At 47.6% G+C, this 21,766-nt stretch overlaps 1 protein-coding gene across 2 annotated transcripts in view; it reads left to right on the top strand.

Moving 5' to 3' along the window:
- The first annotated feature begins 5,141 nt into the window (after positions 1-5,141).
- Positions 5,142-21,766, top strand: part of OSCP1 (organic solute carrier partner 1) — a 33,762-nt gene continuing 17,137 nt past the window's right edge. The window contains exons 1-5 of one of the 2 annotated variants that reach the window (XM_061412501.1): positions 5,142-5,412; positions 10,849-10,878; positions 15,789-15,943; positions 20,859-21,026; positions 21,565-21,645. In XM_061412501.1, coding sequence (XP_061268485.1) covers positions 5,301-5,412; positions 10,849-10,878; positions 15,789-15,943; positions 20,859-21,026; positions 21,565-21,645 — 546 coding nt within the window. In that variant the 5' untranslated portion in view covers positions 5,142-5,300. The remainder of the gene's footprint in view (positions 5,413-10,848; positions 10,879-15,788; positions 15,944-20,858; positions 21,027-21,564; positions 21,646-21,766) is intronic. The other variant, XM_061412502.1, reaches the window with a different exon arrangement.

Here is a 21,766-nt window from a genome sequence, read left to right on the forward strand (position 1 = left end):
CGTCTTGCTGCCTTGAAGAATAACAGTAGAGAAGGTGGGGCTCCTTGTGGCCTGGGACAAGGAGGAATTCACTCATTCACGCAGCTCTGGGATTCTGGGGTGTCAGAGGCAGAGTCCCTGCCCTCAGGCACCACGGGACACATTCTCATCACACACCTCACACACACTGAGGTAAACAACCCCGTCTTCCAGGGGCCATTCAGTGGAGGCGAGACCGAGTACACGGTGGCACAGAGGGAGCAAGGCTGCCTGCCGCGGGGTGAGGAGGCCAGTGTCCGACCGCCTCCAAGCAGTTGCCTGAAGGATGAGGGGCCGTTCACCAGGCGGGAGTGGGGAGGGAGGGCGTCCCAGGCAGGAGGGATTGCAAGTGCAAAGACAAGTGTACGAGCGTGTGCGGCACTCAAAAGAGCAGCAGAACTGGACACACAGCCTGACAGGTAGGCTCCAGCCGGGCTCTGCGAGGCTTCATGTGCTGGCTGGGAAGGAGTGATGATAACAGTCTGTGTTTCCACTAGATCAACAGCAGCAGTGTAGAGCCGGACAGGACGAGGAGAGATCAGAGCGATTAATTGCGGGGGGCAGGGGTGTTGGTGTTCAGACTGAGAATCTGATAAAAGTCTGTCCCTAAAACTGCACAGGTACAAAACATGGCTTATAAATTCTGGGGCATTACGGACAACTCCCCACAAAGCACACTCGTTTACACCAATTCAAGTGCCAAGGCCTTGAAGCCTGAGTATGCTTAGTATGTTTGAAAAACCCAAAGAAGACAGTGTGACTAAAGCTGAGCCAGCAAAGAGAAGAGTAGGAAGAGATGAGGTCAGAGGAGTTAGCAGAAACCAGATAATACAGAGCTTTGGGGGTGTATTAGTCTGTTCAGGCTGCTGTTTTAAAGTACTGTAAACTGAGTGGCTTAACAGATTTATTTTCTGTTCTGGAGGCCAGCAATTCCAACACCCAGGTGCAGGCTGATTTGGTTTCTGATGAGGAATCTCTTCCAGGCTTGTAGATGGCCACATCCTGACTATGTCCTCACATGTGGAGGGAGGCAGGAAAGTGGGGAGAGAGAGAAGGAGAAGAGATTGCTTTTGCCCTTCTCAGTTCAGTTACTGAGTCGTGTCCAACTCTGCAACCCCGTGGACTGCAGCACGTCAGGCCTCCCTGTCCATCACCAACTCCCGGGAGTCCACTCAAACTCGTGTCCATTGAGTCGGTGATGCCATTCAACCATCTCACCCTCTGTCATCCCCCTCTCCTGCCTTCAATCTTTCCCAGCATCAGGGTCTTTTCAAATGAGTCACTTCTTTGCATCAGGAGGCTAAAGTATTGGAGTTTCAGCTTCAGCATCAGTCCTTCCAATGAATATTTAGGACTGATTTCCTTTAGGATGGACTGGTTGGGTCTCCTTGCAGTCCAAGGGATTCTCAAGAGTCTTCTCCAACACCACAGTTCAAAAGCATCAATTCTTTGGTGCTCAGCTTTCTTTATAGTCCAACTCTCACATCCATGCATGACTACTGGAAAAACCATAGCCTTGACTAGACGGACTTTTGTTGGCAAAGTAATGTCTCTGCTTTTTAATATGCTGTCCAGGTTGGTCATAACTTTTCTTCCAAGGAGAAGAAAAGTTATTCTAATAAGGGCATTAATCCCCTCATGAGGGCTCTACCCTCATGACCTCACTTCATGACCACCTAAAGACCCCATCTCCAAATACCATCACATTGAGGGGTAGGGTTAGGGTTTCAACCTTTGAATTTGGGAAGAACAAATATTCAGTCCATAACACTGGGGGAAAGACCAGATTTCATGCTGAGCGAGAAAGGAAGCCAGAAAGAAAGGAAGGTGCATTATAGTGATGTCCAAAAGAGCAGCTGGAAACCAGAGCCAGGTTTTGGAGTTACCTTTAAGGTGACTGAAGCCATGGGTGTGAGTGAAATTGCTCAGGGAGGGAATGTGAGTGAAGAAAACAGGACCGTGTCCAGATGGGAAGGATGATTTCTGAGGGCATATCCTGAGTCAGGAGGAACAGCTGAGGTCAAGGGGAAGGTGACATGAGGGTGGAACAGAGGGCCTGGGGTCCTGAGGAATCAGAAGTGAGATGAAAGGGTCAGATACCACCTCCAGCAATAGGAGAGAATGCCTGTTATGGGACAGGACGTGAGTAGACACAGCTACTTTGGAGATGCTATGCTGGAGAAGAAGGCAAGAAAAGAACACATTCACAGATTCATGGAACAGGTTCTACAGGAAAGGCATTGTTTTAAATGTTGCATTAGTCACATTAACTCATGTAATCTTTAAAGCCACCTTTACCAAACTTCCCCCCCTGCCAACCCCACTGCCATATTGGCATAACTATCCTCATCTTACCATAAGAGAATTGGGACTCAGGCAATTTGTCCAAATTCACACAGCTAGTTAGAGACAGGCAAGAATTCAAGCCCGCATCTGTCTTGACTCGAAAGCCCATGTTCTGTTCATGATACCACACTGTCTAGGGGGAAAAGTGGTCTGAGAAGCTCTGGGAGGAAACTACACTGAAACAAACTCAAATGCTTTTAGCAACCAGGCAGATAGCATAATGCATGAAGGCCAAGAGTAAGATAATGATGCTAAGCTGCTCGTTACAGTCCCATCCTAGTTATAGTCCCTTTTAAGACAGTGCACAGACCAGCCAAGATCAAATCAAAGCCCTGGGCTGCTAGCTTTCAATCACTGTATAGTATCCACTGAGATGTCAGTTAAGCACCAAAAATTCTTCATGATGAAGCAGTTTCAGTGGAGTGGAGAGAGCTGAATCCAATGGCAATGAAGTGGGTGATGATGATGGGGGAAATTGAGGTTACAAGAGTAGACTATTCTCATAAAACCTCGGCTTTGAAAGGAAGGAAAGTGGACTCCAGAAGGTGTGGGAAAGACTTGAGCTTATATGTTAAGGGAAGACTTTGCAGTGGTGGGTGTGGTTATCAGTAAGAGGAGGTGATGCTCCAAAGAGAAGATGACGCTAATGAGTTTGAGTTCAACTGGATTACGAAGTATTAAGGGAGTGCAGAAGAGGTCTCTGGAAAGGCAGTTAGAGCCAGAGTTTACAGGCTTGAATGCCTCACAAAGGCACTTCACCTGTGTTCTGCCAAAGAGTAGAAAGCCACCAAAGGGATGTCATGCCGAAAGCCTGACAGGTGTCTTCTGAAATTTAGCCTAGCAGCCAGGCCTGTGGAAGTGAGAAAAGAGCAGTTAATATGGAGAAACACGGTAATGCAGACAAAAAGAAAGAAAGGTGAGAACGATTTTGGTGGGAAAAGCAGAATTGGTGAATAATAGTAAGACCCAGGGGGAGGGACCTGGAAAACCACACTCAGGTTTCAAGTCTGAGTGGCTGGAGGGGAAGATGATTAGTAGGTTTTAGAAGCACTGAAATTTACAGAAATGGTTGCTTATCAAAGTAAAAACGTAAAAACAGCAGATGATGAGAAGGTGATCCCGGAGCTCCAGATGAAGATGAAGAACGTGGTCACGGCCCTCAAAACAGAGAAGTGGACGGTAGGCCTGCTTAACCGTGCAGGAGCTTCGGAGCTCACAGCATGCACCCTGAACAGGCCTGGCTTGCTTCCCGGTGCATGAAACAAGGGGCTTCACGCCATGTGGCTTTTAGGGAGGAAATGCAAATAATTCAAGGACCTCTGGTACATCCCCCACCTGAAAGTTACCATTTTGCTGAGGGCTTGCCTGGCATTTTGCATGATTTCAGTGATTCCTCTCCACAACATGGGGAGATGGCTGTCCCCTCCATTTTCCAGTGTGAGGAAGCCGAGGTTCAAAACAACTGCCCCAAGTCACACAGCAAGGAAACTGCAGAGCAGGGATTCAAACCCAGGTCAGCCTGGAGAAGAAAAGGTCAACCCACTCCAGTATTCTTGCCTGGAGAAACCCAGGGACAGAGGAGCCTGGTGGGCTACAGACTATGGGGTCGCAGGAGTAGGACATGACTTAGCAACTAAACCACCAGACCACCACCTACAAAGGTGTTGCAGGAAGGGGGACCCCTTCCAGGGCCCGAAACTGGGCTCTTGTCTAACACTCGGAAATGAATTGTCCAAGGAGACACATGTGCTGACAAAGCAAGAGATTTTATTGGGAAAGGGCAGCCAGGTGGAGAGCAGTAGGGTAAGGGAATCCAGGAGAACAGCTCTGTCACATGGCTTGCAGTCTCGGGTTTTATGGTGATGGGATTAGTTTCCGGGTTGTCCTTAGCCAATCATTCTGACTCAGAGTCCTTCCTGGTGGCACATGCCTTGTTCAGCCAAGATGGATGCCAGAAAGATTCTGGGAAGTGGTCAGATGGTGTCTCCTTTTGACCTTTCCTGAACTCTTTTGGTTGGTGGAGGCTTATTAGTTCCCTGTTCCTTACCAGGACCTCCTGCAGGAAAACAACATGCAAATGGCTACCTGTGGTGCCTGGCCAGGGTGGGTGGTTTCAGTGCTTCCCATAACAAAGGTATAAAAGAATTGACTTCTAACCAAACTGAATCAAATGATCCTCATATTTGTCAGGATCACGAATCTGCCAATTCCTTTGAACTTACTGAGAAAGTCTATTAGAACGGAAAATCTGATTTAATTTGAAAATTGTGTTTTGGCTTTTGTTGGTAAAATTACATGATATAAATAATTTTGAAGCTAATGTGATGATCATATTAAAAATTACTTAACAACAACAGGCCTGTCTGCCCACAGTCTGCTCTAAAAGAGTTTGGCTTGGGTTTTGTGGATCAGAGGGTAAATCTGCCTGCAATGCAGGAGATCTGAGTTCGATCCGGATGGGAAAGATCCCTGGAGAAGGGACTGGCTACCCACTTCAGTATTCTTGCCTGGAAAAATCCCATGGACAGAGGAGCCTGGCGGGCTACAGTCCACAGGGTCACAGAGTCCGCCAGGAATGAGGCGGCAAACACTTTCATTTTCCTCCTTTAGGGGCACGTGAGCACTCCGCCCTGGCGGGGAAAGGGTGGCCACCCTGCCGATCCTCGCCCACCCTCCGGGTCTTAAGAAATTCAAAACCGGCGCTCAGGGCCATAGGCCGGCAGGGCTCGGTCCAATCAACCCCGTAGGTCTTCGGTGCCCCGCCCAGGACGCGCTCGCCCCCGGGTGCCTCCCAACAAACGGCCTGGTGATTGGCCTTCTTTGCCGCCTGCCGCGTCGCCTAGCAACCGGGCTTCGGGGACGCGGCTTCGGGACCTCCAGGCCTCTGGCTACTAAACCTGGAGGCTCTGTACCAGACGCGCTGGTTTTCCGGCACCATGTCCATGCGGACGCTACCGCTGCTCTTCCTGAACTTGGGCGGGGAGATGCTTTACATCCTGGACCAGCGGCTGCGGGCCCAGAACATTCCCGGAGACAAGGCCCGCAAAGGTGAGAGGCTCCCGGCCCGCACAGCCAGCCCCGACCCCCTCAGCCAGACCGCTATAGCCAAGCGCCTTTACAGATTGACCAACACCCCTGCACTCTGCGCTCTCATAGCCGGGGACCTCTTTCATAACCCACAGCCCCATCCAGGCAGAACCCCTCGTCAGCACAGTCCCCAAAAGATCGTTTCACCACAGAGAGATTTAATACCCCCATTGAGTATTATGAGGGTACCTGACCTCCCCCCATTTACTCATCCCCTTAAACTGGAGATGGTTTCCCAATCTCTCTTGACAATTGATCCCTCCCAAATATGAGCGTCCCAGTGCCCCACCCCTGGTGGCACACTGCTAGTCGGAGCATCCTCTTTCCCCCCAGGGAACCTTCTGAGTCTCCATTCCTCTGTGCAGTATCCTCCTTCACAAACCGCAGGCCAGTCTTGCTAAGTTCAGAAGCTATTTCTAGAAAGGTGGGCATCTGAAATAACATGGATAAATAAGAAAATATAAGAAGGTTGTCTTTTCCCTTCACAATTGTTTGGAGAGAATGCAGTTGTGGAAATAATTATATGAGAGTTTCTAAAATGCAAAATCTGCCTCCCATACACACCACATCTAACCATAGAGAAATGGCCACCCAGAACTCTCTGCCACCCTTTTTCTCTCCTTCTCAACCAACAGCTGTTTTCACTAAGTTTCCTGGGATTAAGTATGAAGGAAATACTGTATTTGAAGATAGAGAAAGGAAAGTTGGTATAAAGGTAACTGACATCGCCGCTGATTCAAATATTTACTGTCTCCAACAGTCTCCGTATGTCAATTGATGTTCAGCGTACAAATGCAGATGTTCACTGTTGTATCTGTTCAATTGAGTCCAAGTCCATGCATAAAGAGAAAGAGCTCCCTATAGCATACCCCCTCCATTAATTCTGTACGCTGCTGCCAGTGAGCATTCTAACATTTGAATCTGTCCGTACACCTTGCTATTTAAAACCCTTTGTCAGCTTCCCACTGCTGTCTGGATGGAGGCCAAGTCGTTGGCAGGGCGTTTCAGGGACCTTCCTGATCTGACCCCCTGTCCACCTCTGCAGTCCCAGCTTCCACCGCTGCCTGCCTCCTGCTGTGTATCTTAATACCAAACTGCTTGTAGGTCTCCATTTAAAGCATGCTCACTCATGTTTCCATGCTGGTAATTCCCATTCTACCCGAACGCTCCCATTTCCATGCTAGTCACTTCCCTTCCATCCTACATTATTCAGCTTAAGAATCATCTCCTCATCTCCACATGGGAAACGGCCTGCACGTACTCCCATACCAGATCTGTGCCCCGCCTCAACCTTATCGCTAGCCATGTTATACTGCAATGGTCTGCATATGTGTCTGTCTCCCCAACGCGATTGTCTCGTTCACCTTTGTACTCCAGCGCCTAGCATCATGCCTGCAACTGAATAAACTAGTGCTCAGTGAACGTTTGTTGAACTACTGTTTGATATTACATTGCCGTTTTTCCCTCAAGAGGGTTCTGTTTTCCTTGTGCTATGTTATGTGATTTCCTTTAGGCTTTTGGCACCAGTGAGCTGATAGGTAGTGCTTGGACTAGGGGTCTGCAGTCTTGGAAGGCAGGATACATTAGCACTCCAGCTGTCTGGAGTCATACAGATATGGTTCCCAATTCCGGCTTTGGCATTTAACAAGTTGTATGACCTTGGAGTGTAAACTCTGTATGCCTGTTTCTTTCTCCATAGAAGGGGAATAATAAAATATACCTCACAGTGACATTGTAAAGATCGAATGAGGTGATGAACTTAACATGTTTAACACAATGAGTCGCAGGTGTGGTCTTTCAAGAGGCCGTCTGGGCAAGACCCTGTGATTATACTAAGGGACTGGCTTCCTTTATGTTCAGGAGCTGCAGTCCTGGGTTTGCTTGGGACAGCCTCAGGGAGTTCCAGCCATCTTCCGTAATTCATGTTCACACACTTTCCCTCCACCGTCGACTTGTGTCAGATGCCATTGAGGTGCTGGGCAGAGCCTCATGCAGCCCTTCTGTGCATCCTCCGGAGGTAGGGCTTTTGATCAGTCTTTCCAGTAACTGATTCTAAACCTGGGGGATATGTCTTCCTGATGCAATAGCAACAAATACTTATTAAGCACTTAACCATGTACCATGGACTTCGCTGAACACCTTAATCCCCACAACTATCCTATCATGTAGGTAATACTATATCCCCGTTTTACAGATGGGGAAAGCGAGGTCCATTTGCCCAGGTTTACATAACTGGTAAGAAGGAAGAGTCATGGATTTGAACCCAGGTCATCAGGCTCTAGAGCTCATACTCTTCACCCACAACCTTCACGGCTGCTCTGTCCTTCCACACTTCAGGGGACTACATCAGAATCTTTGTGGAGGGAATGGGGTAGGGAGGGAGTTGGAAGGTTGGGAGGGAGAGGCTTGAAAAAAAAATCCAGGGTACCCACTGGTCTCATCAAAGAAATGACAGAAAGTAGTTGGTTGATGAGGACATGCAGAAAATAGAACGAGAAAACAGGGCAGAGAGTGTGAGATCCAAAGCAGTCAACTAGTCCTCACTGAAGCTCTGGATGGAAATCGTATTTCTTCTAGAAGTTTTCACTGTCTTAAACAACTAATTGATCTCCTGGAGCCCATCCCACTCCCTTAAGTCCAGGGCCGATCTTGCAGTTTCTCCCCAGAAGGCAGCTCGCTCTAGTTTAGCCTTCAACAGAAAGGAAGTGCTCTCTCTGTGGGGCAACTTCTGACTGTTGCATACTGAATGAGGTCCCACGTTTAAGCAACTGCCAGAATAATAAAAAGTTGCCTTTGTCTCACTCCCGGAAGATCCCCTGGAGAAGGGAAAGGCTACCCACTCCAGTATTCTGCCCTGGAGAATTCCATCAACTGTATAGTCCATGGAGTTGCAAAGAGTCAGACACGACTGAGCAACTTTCACTCAGTCACTCTTACAAATACTCATAAGCAAGGCCCTCTTACCATTTGTTTGCCTTCCTCATTTGACAGAAGGGGAAACTAAGGCATGGGGCTATTAAGTGATTTTCCCAAGATATGCAGATTACAGAGAAGTACTGAGCAACCGAGTGCTGTGAGATACTATATTTATTTTTATAGTTCCAATTTCACAGGAAGCTCTGGATAAGCCTTGAGCCTACCTCCCACTCAAAATATAAGTAAAGTGGAATTGTCACAAACACGTCATCCTTCTTTACCTTCCGGGATCCTCAGAAGGAAGAGGGCCAGGAGCACACACAGCTCGACAGCGACCTCTGCTGGAGCTGAACAACGCTGCCTGCAGGTGTTCCTGGTAGCCCTGGGCATGTGTTCGCCGGCTCTTTTTTTTTGGTTAGCAGCAGGTAATCACTCTCCCTTAGGGTTGGTGAGCCCCTGGCACCCCCTCTGTTGCCAAACACACCTTCAAAAGGGTTGCAGCTCTATCTCTGTGAATTCCCACGAGCCTATCAGGGAAGACCACCTGTAAAATAAATGCCCTGAAATGACAGATGTGGACATTATGCCAAAGCAGCCAGCATCTGCTCAAAGAAGGCTAGAGTCTTGGTGCTGCTTCCCCAGTGTTTTCTCTCCAGAACCCTGTAACTCTGTGGGAGAAAGATGGTGAATTTTCCCAGGGGAGTCTGACCCCGTAGTAGGAACCCTTTGTGGCTAGTCAGGACATGGCACTCGCTGTGCTTTCAGGAGGGTCTCTTAGGAGCTGTGGGCATTGCGTACTGAAGGCACATATATGCTAATTCAGAGAAGGCGATGGCACCCCACTCCAGTGCTCTTGCCTGGAAAATCCCATGCACGGAGGAGCCTGGTAGGCTGCAGTCCATGGGGTCTCGAAGAGTTGGACATGACTGAGCGACTTCACTTTCATTTTTCACTTTCAAGCATTGGAGAAGGAAATGGCAACCCACTCCAGTGTTCTTGCCTGGAGAATCCCAGGAACGGCGGAGCCTGGTGGGCTGCCGTCTATGGGGTCGCACAGAGTTGGACACGACTGAAGCGACTTAGCAGCAGCAACAGCAGCATGCATGTTATAACCTCAGGAGTCACTTCTCAAACAATTTAGTGCAAATGTTCCCAAAATACACCAAACTACAAAATGATTTTCAAATGTGGTTGTGGGTAGAACTCTGTTTATCCATGAGTGGTTTTAGATTGAAATCTCTCCCAAAAAATCAAGGAAAGAAAAAAAAAGGCTCATCACGAGCCTTTATGGGTGGCGCCCAAAATTCTGAAGTAGAGAAAGCAGAACTAGGAGAGAAGTTGGATAAGTGTTTGATGTGTCTATTTTATCCCAACAATCCTATTGGGTGGGTGCAATTATGATCCCCATTTCACAGATGAAGAAACTGAGATTACACAAGCTGCTTGAAGTTATACAGCCAGTAAACAGTAGAGCCAGGTCTCAGCCCATTAAAGGGTCATGATTCTCACAGATTTCTCTGCTGCTGCTGCTAAGTCATGTCAGTTGTGTCTGACTCTGTGCGACCCCATAGACGGCAGCCCACCAGGCTCCCCTGTCCCTGGGATTCTCCAGGCAAGAACACTGGAGTGGGTTGCCATTTCCTTCTCCAATGCTTGAAAGTGAAAAGTTAAAGTGAAGTCGCTCAGTCATGTCCGACTGTTCGCGACCCCATGGACTGCAGCCTACCAGGCTCCTCTGTCCATGGGAGTTTCCAGGCAAGAGTACTGGAGTGGGTTGCCAGTGCCTTCTCCCTAGCCAAGTACATTTTTCCTTATTTGGTCTCTTCTTGGTATTTCCCTGTCTACCTCTGTCCTCAGGAGCTTTCTGTACAGTGGTCCCATCATTATTTCCCTCTTTTTACATGGAAGTCATACCTCTCTGTATAAAAGGTAAATCAGAAACAGTTTTTTTCTGTTAATTTATATTTCTAGTTTTTGGTTTTTTTTTAATTTGAGTAGTTCTGTAAGTAGTGAGTAGTTCTGAGTAGTTCTAGAAAGAGAACTCTTGCATTAATAAGAGAATCAGGTTGTAAAGAAAGAAAATTCTTTCTGTCCTGTTCTCAGGATTATTCTTCCTTGTGGAAGTTAGTGTTTTTAAAAGGCTTATTTTGAAAGATGTCTACTCTCAGAGCGTTAGAGAGGATGGCTTCTTGAACCTTTCAAGGTAAACCCCAGGTTATTTCATCCTCCTGAGCTTCCTCTCCTCCTGGGCCACCCTCTATAAGATACAGCCTCCCTAGGGCTTTTTTGGAACTTGTCATTTATCCATCAGCCTTTAAAAAGCTTCAAATGGAAGGCAGAGTGTTTGCATTAAACATTAACCCAAACATGAAACAGAAAGCTTCGTAAGCCAGATTGTTGGAAGTGGTATTTTTAAAGCCTCGTTGAAAATAACATTCTTGCTTCATGAACTGGTGTTTTCTTTTTATATGCTTCGTGTAGATGAATGGACAGAGGTGGACAGAAAACGAGGTACGCTACCTTGGGGCTGCATGTCTTCAGTCTGCATCCGCAGGGTCACCCAGTCCTTCCTCAGTGGGGCTTAGAGTGGGACCACTCTAGACATTTCCAAGTAAAAGAATAGGCATGAGTTTCTCTTTAGCTGAGATATTGGTTGTACAGTTAAATCTTTAAATACAGCATGAAAGATGAAAACCAAGCAAATATTAGTCAGAGGACCATATTGCACCCGAGGCATCGTCCCTTTTCACAGTTCCAAGCTTTGCAAGGACACCTGCGACAATAGCTGCATTTCCAGGTGGGCTGTCCTATTTAGTCGTCCTTAAACAATTCTGTGATAGCATCATGTAGCCAAAGAGCTGTTGAGCACACAGAGATATCTGTTGAGCAGCTGAGAAATGTGGAAGCATGTGGCTGCATGGCCGTCAGGCTTGAGCACAGAAGGCATGACACGCGTGCACTGTGGTCTTATCACGCCACATCTTCAGTTTCCCCTTCACCTACAGCCAACAGCACGCCTGAGAAAGCTGTTGAGTCCTCAGAATAAAACCGCCGCCTTTCTCACCTTTAAATGTCATTATCTGACCCTGGGTATAGCCTATGCATGTCATCAGCCGTCAGCCTCGATGTTTTAAGTGCTCTCTCCACACTGAGTACGCAGAGGAGATAAAGTGTAGTATTTAAGAGCACAGGCACTAGAATGAAACAGCCCGCTCTCTTTTCAGCTCCACCCCCTGCTGTGTGACCTTGGACTTTAACCTCTCGAAAACTCAGTTTTCTCCTTTGATACAATAAGGTGATACTTCAGCAAATGCTTTGTCCAGCCCACCCCCACTAGCCTTTTGTGCTTGTTTGCTATCATTTCAGTTTCTTAAATTGGTTTATAGTCTGATTAGGTTTGCCTTGGTTTTGAGAAACTTGAGTATTCTTAAATCTCTGTTCTTTTCCTTTTCAAAGCCCTAGCAACTGGGGGTGAGGAGCGGGGTACCCTTCAAAATCATTCGATTATTTATTTATTTAAATAAGATAATGAATGGAAAGTTCTAAGCCCAAGACTTACAACATAATAAGGGTTCAAAACATGGTAACCACCCAGAAATAGTAGCTTCTCTTTTTTACCCTTGGTTTCAAGTTGTGTATTCCCATAAACAATAAAATTTACAGAAGTACTAGTTAAAAACACAGTTGCTTTCATCAAGAGAATTACTTCATCAGGCCAGGCTCGAAGAAAACTCCAATCGAAGTGGTTGGTATAGTTTTATAATATTTCACAACCGTCTCTCACCACTTCTCAAGCAATTTTTGGCCCACCTCTTGATGCACTGCAGAATTTCAGGTGAAAAGTATGGATTTTGAAGACTTTTTGTGTAACTGAATCACTGGAATTTATCTTATATATCCAAAAATAATAAGCAGAAACTGACTTCATAATCCAAACCCAGGATTAGAAGCCCGATACGTTAAGAACTCAGTTACTGACCCTTCCAGCGCACCCATGAAAAACCACCCCTCCACACACCTGGCTTTAGTCTCCTGATGAAATCTGGCTTCTAGCACATTCCTGCCTCATGCAATTATGCCGAGCTCATGTGAGTGCCAAAAACGAACACCAAGACTAACTTACAGATCAGGTTAAAACTTCCCAGAGGACTTCGCTGGTGGTCCAGTGGTTGAGTCCACCTTGTAATGCAGGGGGTGTGGGTTCCATCCCCAGTCAGGGAACTAAGATCCCACGTGCCGCAGAGCAGCTCACGTGGCCTACACGCCACAGCTACTGTGCCCGCCAAGTGCCACAACCAGGAGTCTGTGCACCACGATGACAGACCCTGCATGCTGCAACTAAGATGGAGCCAAATAAAATAAATATTATTTTTTTAAAAAAACTGCTGAGGTTTAGCGTAAATAGGGTGTGGGCTGCTACTCTTGGGCAAGGATAACATCCGCTTCCTCTCTGCCCACACCACCCCCACGTCCGGCAGACAGTAGGCCCACGTCAGCAAGTGCCAGCTGAAGCACGCTGTGAGGTGTAAGCATGTTCATCTGTGCCCCCATGCTCCTTCCAAAACATTAAATCAAGGTGGGTGCCCTGGGTGCCAGGACCCAACTGCAAAACTGCCATCTCCCCTTGGGGGCATTTGTGTTCACTGCTCTGCCCATGGGGACAGAGCCTGCCATACTCTCTTCCCAGCAGGAGAACTTTCTGGAAGTTCTATGCAAGAAGCCACGGTGATACAGAGCTTATTCACTTCCCAAAGAAAAGGCTTCACTTTGCTTTTTACTTTGCCAGAGTGGCTGACAAATTACCTTGGGGCTTTCTTTCTTTTAGAACTGGCTTATTTAGATCTAAGCTGTTTTCCTAGATCTTGCTAAAGGCTCAAAGACCCTAGAGACGTGACTCAGCACCTCAGTGAATGGGAGCTCTTTGTAATCATGAACATAATCAGAGCTGATGTGATTCTTTAATGTGAGTTCTTCCTCTTTGGCACTCCTCCCAGGCCTCCATAAACCTATGGAAAATTCTTCAAATTCCCTCTTTTTTGAGGCCTTATATGTGGCTTTCTGTGTGCAGCTATTTCATGCAACTCTACATTTATATAGGCTGCAGTAAGAAAGATATCAGAAAGTCCAATTTATTGCAGACCCTTGCTTGTTTTGGAGAGGGAAATGGCAACCCACTCCAGTATTCTTGCCCAGAGAATCCCAGGGACAGAGGAGCCTGGTGGGCTGCTGTCCATAGGGTCGCACAGAGTCGGACATGACTGAAGCGACTAAACATGCATGCATGCAGTGGAGAAGGAAATGGCAACCCACTCCAGTACTCTTGCCTGGAGAATCCCAGGGATAGAGGAGCCTGGTGGGCTGCCATCTATGGGGTTGCACAGAGCTGGACACGACTGAAGTGACTTAGTAGCAGCAACAGCAGCAGCAGCTTGCTTGTTTAGGTCGAAGGCCAAAGGCCATGCTTGAGGCAAACCCAGAAGGGTTCCTGGGTCTCCAGGCTGTGCACAGTAGGGAGAGGTTAGTGCACTTTGAATGCACACTGGCCTGGACTGAAACTGTCCCATATGAGGGATACCCTGTGTTGGTAATGGATCTGCTTCTTCCTCACTGATGGGATGGGGTCTAGAGTAAAATACAGAGGTCAAGTGTGAGTCCAGTACTTCCGAAAGCAGTCACACTCACTCAGTTTGTTCTTTTGTGTCAGGGTGGGAGTGGGGAGAGGGGGTGTTTCCCTCCCCGCCTTGCTCTATAACCCTTCCATTTAAGATTTAAGTACAGCTGGCCCTCAGCTCCCCACTTCTCCCCAAAACTGCTCTTTGAGATGCTTGAAAATGCTGGCCTGAGCCCTCAGGGTACTTCTGTCGGTTACTTATAGGTAGAAAGAGTGTCTGAAATCATGACCTTGCTTCACTCTCTAAGATACAAGGGTGACCGTGGGTCACCTGCTGTGTCCTTTGTGTGGCAAGAGGAGAGATCTGTATCTTTCAGCAATAATCACTCACGTGATTTTGTGTCATTAAGTACCCAGTTTTCTTTCAGATTTTAATTACTATGAATGTATAGTCTCGGCATCCATATACAGTCACCTTTAGGCAGGAATATATCTGCATTAATTAAGAATAATCTGCATTCAACCATATCTGTTTCTATTTCTTGTACCAAATGGTTTTCCTAGCCCTCAAATGATGTTATTTGAGTACCACAAAATATCTAAATGAATGAGTGAATGAAGACCTAGAATTAGAGATACTTAGCTTCCCTGGTAGCTCAGCTGATAAAGAATCCGCTTGTAATGCAGGAAACCCCAGCTCAATTCCTGGGTCAGGAAATCCCCTGGAGAAGAGATAGGCTACCCACTCCAATATTCTTGCCTGGAGAGAACCCGCATGGACAGAGGAGCCTCACAGGCTACAGTCCATGGGGTTGCAAAGAGCTGGACACAACTGAAGCGACTAAGCACACTAGGACCTTTTATTCTCGCCACCGGGACATTTTCCATCTGAACAACAGTATGGGACATATCACTACCGTATGATGTCAATATTATAGAGCATATAGAGAAATTAAGACATCCTTAAATGGTGTTATGGAGAAGGAAATGGCAACCCACTCCAGTACTCTTGCTTAGAAAATCCCACGGACAGAGGAGCCTGGTAGGCTGCAGTCCATAGGGTCGAGAAGAGTTGAGTCGGGCATGACTAAGCGACTTCACTTTCACTTTTCACTTTCATGCATTGGAGGAGGAAGTGGCAACCCACTCCAGTGTTCTTGCCTGGAGAATCCCAGGGATGGGGGAGCCTGGTAGGCTGCCGTCTATGGGGTTGCACAGAGTCGGACGCGATTGAAGTGACTTAGCAGCAGCAGCAGCAAATGGTGTTAATCTGAAGTACACATCTTGTAGAAACACTAGAAGGAATTTTAATCTCTAACCAGTGGGTAGGCCCTGTGTCTATTTTTGTAAACTGTTTTGAAGAAGAAAAAAAAAAAGTCAATTACCATTATAGGTCCCATTTTATAAAATTTAAAGTAAAAATGATATAGACTTGCTAAACAAACAAAAAAGTGATGTTGTTTCTCATTTTGAGGTGGATATCTAATCTGCAATGCTAATAGAAGTCTTTTTTAAAGAAAGAATAAACATGTTCTCTATCATCAAGTGAAACGTTGTGTGTGAAGGTGGTTTGAACCACAGCACACTGCCACGTGTATGTTTGCCTTACGATGGGCTCAGAAGGCACTCTGGACCCTGCTTTCCACTGGGACACACGTGGGGTTTCTCCCCAAGAAGCAGGTCTCCAAGCACGCTGCATCCCCATACCACATAGGCCCTGCCCCTGCACTCCATCTGCACACAGGGAGCATTTCCTGAGGAAAGCTTCCACCAGTGCTTTGCTCACCTGCATCCTCTCTTGTCTCGACAGTTATGAATGACATCATTTCAACCATGTTCAATCAAAAGTTCATGGACGAACTGTTCAAACCCCAAGAGCTCTACTCCAAGAAGGCCCTGAGGACCGTCTACGACCGCCTGGCTCACGCCTCGATCATGAGACTGAACCAGGCCAGCATGGATAAGGTAAGCAGCTGCCTCCGTCCCCAGGGCTGCGTTTCTTATGAATTACCACAGACTGGAGTCCCAGGAGATGATGTGCGCAGCGGTGCATGGCCCTGGGCTGCGTTTCTTGTGGATTACCACAGGCTGGAGTCCCAGGAGATGATGTGTGCAGTGGTGCATGGCAAAAGACAGGCACGTGTAACCATGGCTTATTCTTGAGTTTCAAGTTGGGAAGGACCCCAGAAGTCATCCGCACCAACCCCTCTGTTCAGTTCAGTTCAGTCTCTCAGCCATGTTCAACTCTTTGTGACCCCGTGGACTGCAGCACACCAGGCTTCCCTGTCCATCACCAACTCCTGGAGCTTGCTCAAACTCATATCCATCAAGTTGGTGATGCCATCCAACCATCTCATCCTCTGTCGTCCCCTTCTCCTCCAGCCTTCAACCTTTCCAAGCCTCAGGGTCTTTTCCAGTGAGTCAGTTCTTCGCATCAGGTGGCCAAATACTGGAGCTTCAAAGCCCTCTGTAGTTTATTAAGCCATTATATATATCACCCACAAAGAGTGCGGGTCTGCATGCCCACATTTAGATTGTGAGGGACAGGGAGGCCTGACATGCTGCAATCCACGGGGTCACAAAGAGCCAGGCTCGACTGCGTAAACAATACCAATCCAATCCAAGCACCCAGCCCTGCTTAATTCTGCTTCCTTCTTAACAGATCTCGGCCCTGCACGCCAGGCATTTTTTAAAGAGCAAATTCAAAACCACTCAGTCTCTACTTCTAATGTAAACATGTCTGTTTCTTTGTGGAACAATTTTTTAGGGTACTGATTTTAAAAGGAATAATTCCAAATAAATAATGTCAGAGAACAGATAGATCTCCTGTTCATCAGAATTCCAGACACTTTATATACATGCCCCGCCCTCAGGGAGAGAGAGCAGAACTCCCCACTCCTTGAATGTGGCTGCGATTGGTGACTTCCTTCCAAGGAAGACAGTATGCAAAGCGGGGGAGGGGGACAACTAACTTCTCAGTGGAGAAACATGGCAAATATTACCTCAACCAGGAGGTAACATCAGCAGTGATAAGCCATGTGGCCGTACCCTGGTATGACAAGATGAGAATAACGCTTTGCCTCTGTGATCTTCCTCCCCAAAACCCACAACCCCAGGCTGATCATGAAGAAAAACAGCAGACAAATACCATTCGGAGGTCATGTTAAAAAAATACCTGACCTGTCATTGAAATTGTCAAGGCCACCAAAAACAAGGAAAACTAGAGAAACCGTCACAGCCAAGAGGAGCCTAAGGAGCCATGATGACTTAAATAGAATGTGGGAAATGGAACTGAAATAGGACATTAGGAGAAACTAATCTGAATAACAAGGCTTCCCTGATAGCTCAATTGGTAAAGAATCCACCTGCAATGCAGGAGACCCCGCTTCGATTCCTGGGTCAGGGCAATCCCCTGGAAAAGGGATAGGCTACCCACTCCAGTATTCTTGGGCTTCCCTTGTGGCTCAGCTGGTAAAGAATCTTCCTGCAATGCGAAATAATGTTAATAAGAATCCCTTTTCAAGTCCCTTTATTATGTGAATTTCTATAAATCGTGAGGACTGACAGTGGGTGCCAGGTGTGCAAAAAGCAACACTGTCTCAGTGCTGGCACCTGGAAACCTCAGGGAGACAGACTGCCTTCAACTGTGCCTTCTTCAGTTCAATTCAGTTCAGTTCAGTCACTCAATCGTGTCCGACTCTTTGCGACCCCATGAATCGCAGCACGCCAGGCCTCCCTGTCCATCACCAACTCCCGGAGTTCACTCAGACTCACGTCCATCGAGTCGGTGATGCCATCCAGCCATCTCATCCTCTGTCGTCCCCTTCTCCTCCTGCCCCCAATCCCTCCCAGCATCAGAGACTTTTCCAATGAGTCAACTCTTCGCATGAGGTGGCCAAAGTACTGGAGTTTCAGCTTCAGCATCATTCCCTCCAAAGAAATCCCAGAGCTGATCTCCTTGCTGTCCAAGGGACTTTCAAGAGTCTTCTCCAACGCCACAATTCAAAAGCATCAATTCTTCGGCACTCAGCCTTCTTCACAGTCCAACTCTCACATCCATACATGACCACTGGAAAAACCATAGCCTTGACTAGACGGACCTTTGTTGGCAAAGTAATGTCTCTGCTTTTGAATATGCTATCTAGGTTGGTCATAACTTTTCTTCCAAGGAGTAAGCGTCGCCCTCTTGCCTCCTGCCAATTACCTTTAGAAAGTTACTTTAGCTCCCTGAGCCTCCATCTTCTCATCTATAAAATGGGGATAATAAAAGCTGCTTCATTAGTTAGAGGGAGGATTAAGTGAGAAACATACATAATGACAGAAGAAAGATAAATGTTCAGTATCTTCTCCTCTCTGCTTCTTCATCTCCCTCTGCCTTTAAGAAAGTTTAGGTTTCCATTGAGATATGACACAGGATTTAGAAACAAAAAACCTGGGTTAGAGTCCTAGTTCTACCAATGGCATGCATGCATGCTAAGTCGCTTCAGTCGTGTCTGACTCTGTGCGACCCCATGGACAGCAGCCCACCAGGCTCCTCTGTCCACAGGATTCTCCAGGCAAGAGTACTGGAGTGGGTTGCCATTTCCTTCTCCACTACCAATGGCTATGAGACTCAATTCACTGAATAACTCTGAACTTTGATTTCTTCATCTTATACCTGTTTTTATACTTTATTCCTAGCACAGTGTCCTGTACACAACAGGTACTTAATGTTTGATGATGATGGCTGAGAGTCTCAAATCTACGTCTCTAGTATTAGACAAGCCTGCACACGCATGCACACACACACACGCACACACACAGACCAAGACAGCTCCTGCTGTGTCGCTTTCTCTTTTTTAATGTTATTACTGGATATAATTGCTTTACAGTGTTGCGTTAGTTTCTTCTGTACAACAAAGTGAGGCAGCATATGTTTATGTACATCTCCTCCCTTTTGAGCCTCTCTCCCGCCACCCCACCCCTCTATGTAGGCAGGCACTTTCTAAGTGAAATGTCTAGCTGCATGTTGGAGAAAGGAGATCATGGAGAGGGTTCTAGCAAGTGCTTCAGGATCCGACTGTCTTTAGTTTCAAATCTCACCCTGCTACTTTTTACCAGCTGTGTGAAATTGGGCACGTTTTTTCATTTTTAAACCTGGTATAATACCTACCTCGGTATTCTTGCCTGGAGAATCCCATGGACAGAGGAGCCTAGCAGGCTATAGGTCTATAGGGTCACAAAGAGTCGGACACGACTGAGCGACTGAACTGAACTGAACACACATGTAGAGTTCTTGTGAAATTAAATGGGATTAGTTGAGGCCATGCACATCCGTGTGCTCCGCAAAGCACTCGGGTGGTTTAACTTTCAGTCCTGCCTCAGACATGTCCGTACCTTCTCTCCCAAACTTGCCTCCAGCAGCAGCGTCACGTAGCATCATGCATCTCGCAGGCACCACGTTGAAAACGCTGTGGTCAATTTGGACAGCCCTCATCTTCGTCCCCCAGATCCAGTCAGGCAGTCAACGTGCACTAACAAACAGCTTTTCTCCTGAGTGTCACAGTCTCTTCTTTCCCCTGCCTCATCCTTCCCCGCCATCTTCCTTCCAGGCCTTCCATCCGGGTTTCTCCAACAAAATTTATTTCTTTCATACGATCATGTTATTGCCACCCTCCTAGGAGCCAGGTACCAGCTGACTGCCCTCACTCCAGCCTCTCCCTTCTCGCACATCTCATCATGGCCAGACTCACTAATCTTGTTTAATTACCACTTTTATCACATCAGCGCAGAAAATTTCAGTAGCCCCCTAATTCCTACCTCATCTAGTCTAAATTATTTTGTGCATCTTTCAAAAACGTTTAATATTCTAACCTTGCCATAATTATCCAACTTTATTTCCCACCACCCCCAACACAAACCATCCCCTCCAGTCAGGCTGTTCTACTCTTTCTCCCAGGAAAACAGCACACCCACGGCTTGCCTCCGGACCCTCAAGCATACTGTTCCCTACCACCCGAATGCCTTTTTCCTCCCTTACCCAGTTGGAACCCTGCCTCAAGTCTGTATGAGGCCCACTTCTCCCACAAAGCCCATCGTGACCACTGTGGTCCTCGCCAGCGTCACCTCTGATCTTCATGAAAGGTCATACCATTCGTGGAGCTTGTTGATGTCCCATTAAGTTCCATTATTCATTTAATACAGTCATAGAACCTCAGTCTTGCCATTTTGACATGTGTTTTCTCATTTACACCTCTCAGCAGTTCTGCAACGTTGAGGAATTAGGGCATACTTTTTACACATGAGAAAACTCAGGCTCAGAGAGGCAAAGAGACTTGGCCAGGGCCATCCAACAAACCTGAGCTTCCCAGGTGGCTCAGTAGGTAAAGAGTCTGCAATGGAGGAGATGCAGGTTCGATCCTTGGGTCAGGACGATCCCCTGGAGTAGGAAAGGGCAACCCACTCCAGTATTCTTGCCTGGAAAATCCCTTGGACCAGGGATCCTGGCGGGCTACAGCCCACACCAGGGGTTGCAGAGAATCAGACACAGCTGAGCGCAGCAGGGCAGCAGCACATCCACATCTGTGGCAAGGAGGGCTCGAACTGGGGCTTTTATTCTCCAAGCCCAGCACCCAGTCCCGGGCCCCACAGCTGCCCGTATTGTTTCATATTCGTTCCATCAGTGACACTCTGGTTTGCCCAGGAACGTCCCGATTCACTGCTGTTGCCCCAGCTTGTGACCGCCACCCCCTTTCGCTGTCATCAGTGTCTTGTTTTGCATGATGTGGTCACTGAGCTGCATGGTAAGCGCTGAATTGTTTCCGGTACTGAATCACTGTTGGAGGTTTGAGGCCTGCCTTTATATAAGGTCCGTTTCTTTTGTTCACGTGTGGGTTGGCAGCTCTATGACCTGATGACGATGGCTTTCAAGTATCAAGTGTTGCTGTGTCCTCGTCCCAAGGATGTGCTGCTGGTCACTTTGAATCACTTAGATGCCATCAAGGGACTCATCCAAGATTCCCCAACCATCCTTCATCAAGTGGACAAGACGTTTCGGCAGCTGACTGACGTAAGCGGGCTGTCGGTGCACCTCCTCTCAGCCCCCAGTACTCATTCCCATTCCCCTGTTAAGGACAGGCAGGTTCTATGACAAAGGAAACAGGACAGGGAATGACCCAGCCGGCCACTGTCCCAGAAAGTTCCACAATCCACAGGAATCCATTTTGGTAACACAAGAGATGTTGTCATCTTATACCCTCTCACTGGGGCCTTCATACCTGGGAAAGCAGAGGCACAGAACATCGCAGTTCTTGCCTAACTTTTCTGAAGGGAGTCGGTAGTAGATATTCTGTGGAATCTTGGGGAACAGGAGAGGCAGAATGTGCCCCGCTCGGTGTGCTGCGGTGGGGTTTGCCCCTTGGGTGGATGGGGGGTTGGGTGGGGTGCGGGTGGTATTCCCCTCCTGCCCCTCCACCCCGCCCAGCAGCTGAGTCTTCTCCTTGCCCTCTGGCTCCATCTCTGGGCACCCACCACCCCCCGCTCCCCCCACCACAGTCTCCCATCTCACTTCTGAAAGCAGAATGCCTGTTTCTGCTTTGCCTGCACAGATATACGGGGGCCTCTCTGCAGGGGAGTTCCAGCTGATCCGACAGACACTCCTCATCTTCTTCCAGGACCTGCACATCCGGGTGAGTGAGTGGGTGACCCGGGCGTGCCCTGCGCTGCTGCCCTCGCGAGACAGGGTGCAAGTCGTCAGGGCAGACCAAGACTGGGATTCCGCCCCATTAGCACATCCTCGGTGTTTGCTTC

The sequence above is a fragment of the Bos javanicus genome, chromosome 3, assembly GCF_032452875.1.
Source record: "Bos javanicus breed banteng chromosome 3, ARS-OSU_banteng_1.0, whole genome shotgun sequence".
Lineage (NCBI taxonomy): Eukaryota > Metazoa > Chordata > Mammalia > Artiodactyla > Bovidae > Bos > Bos javanicus.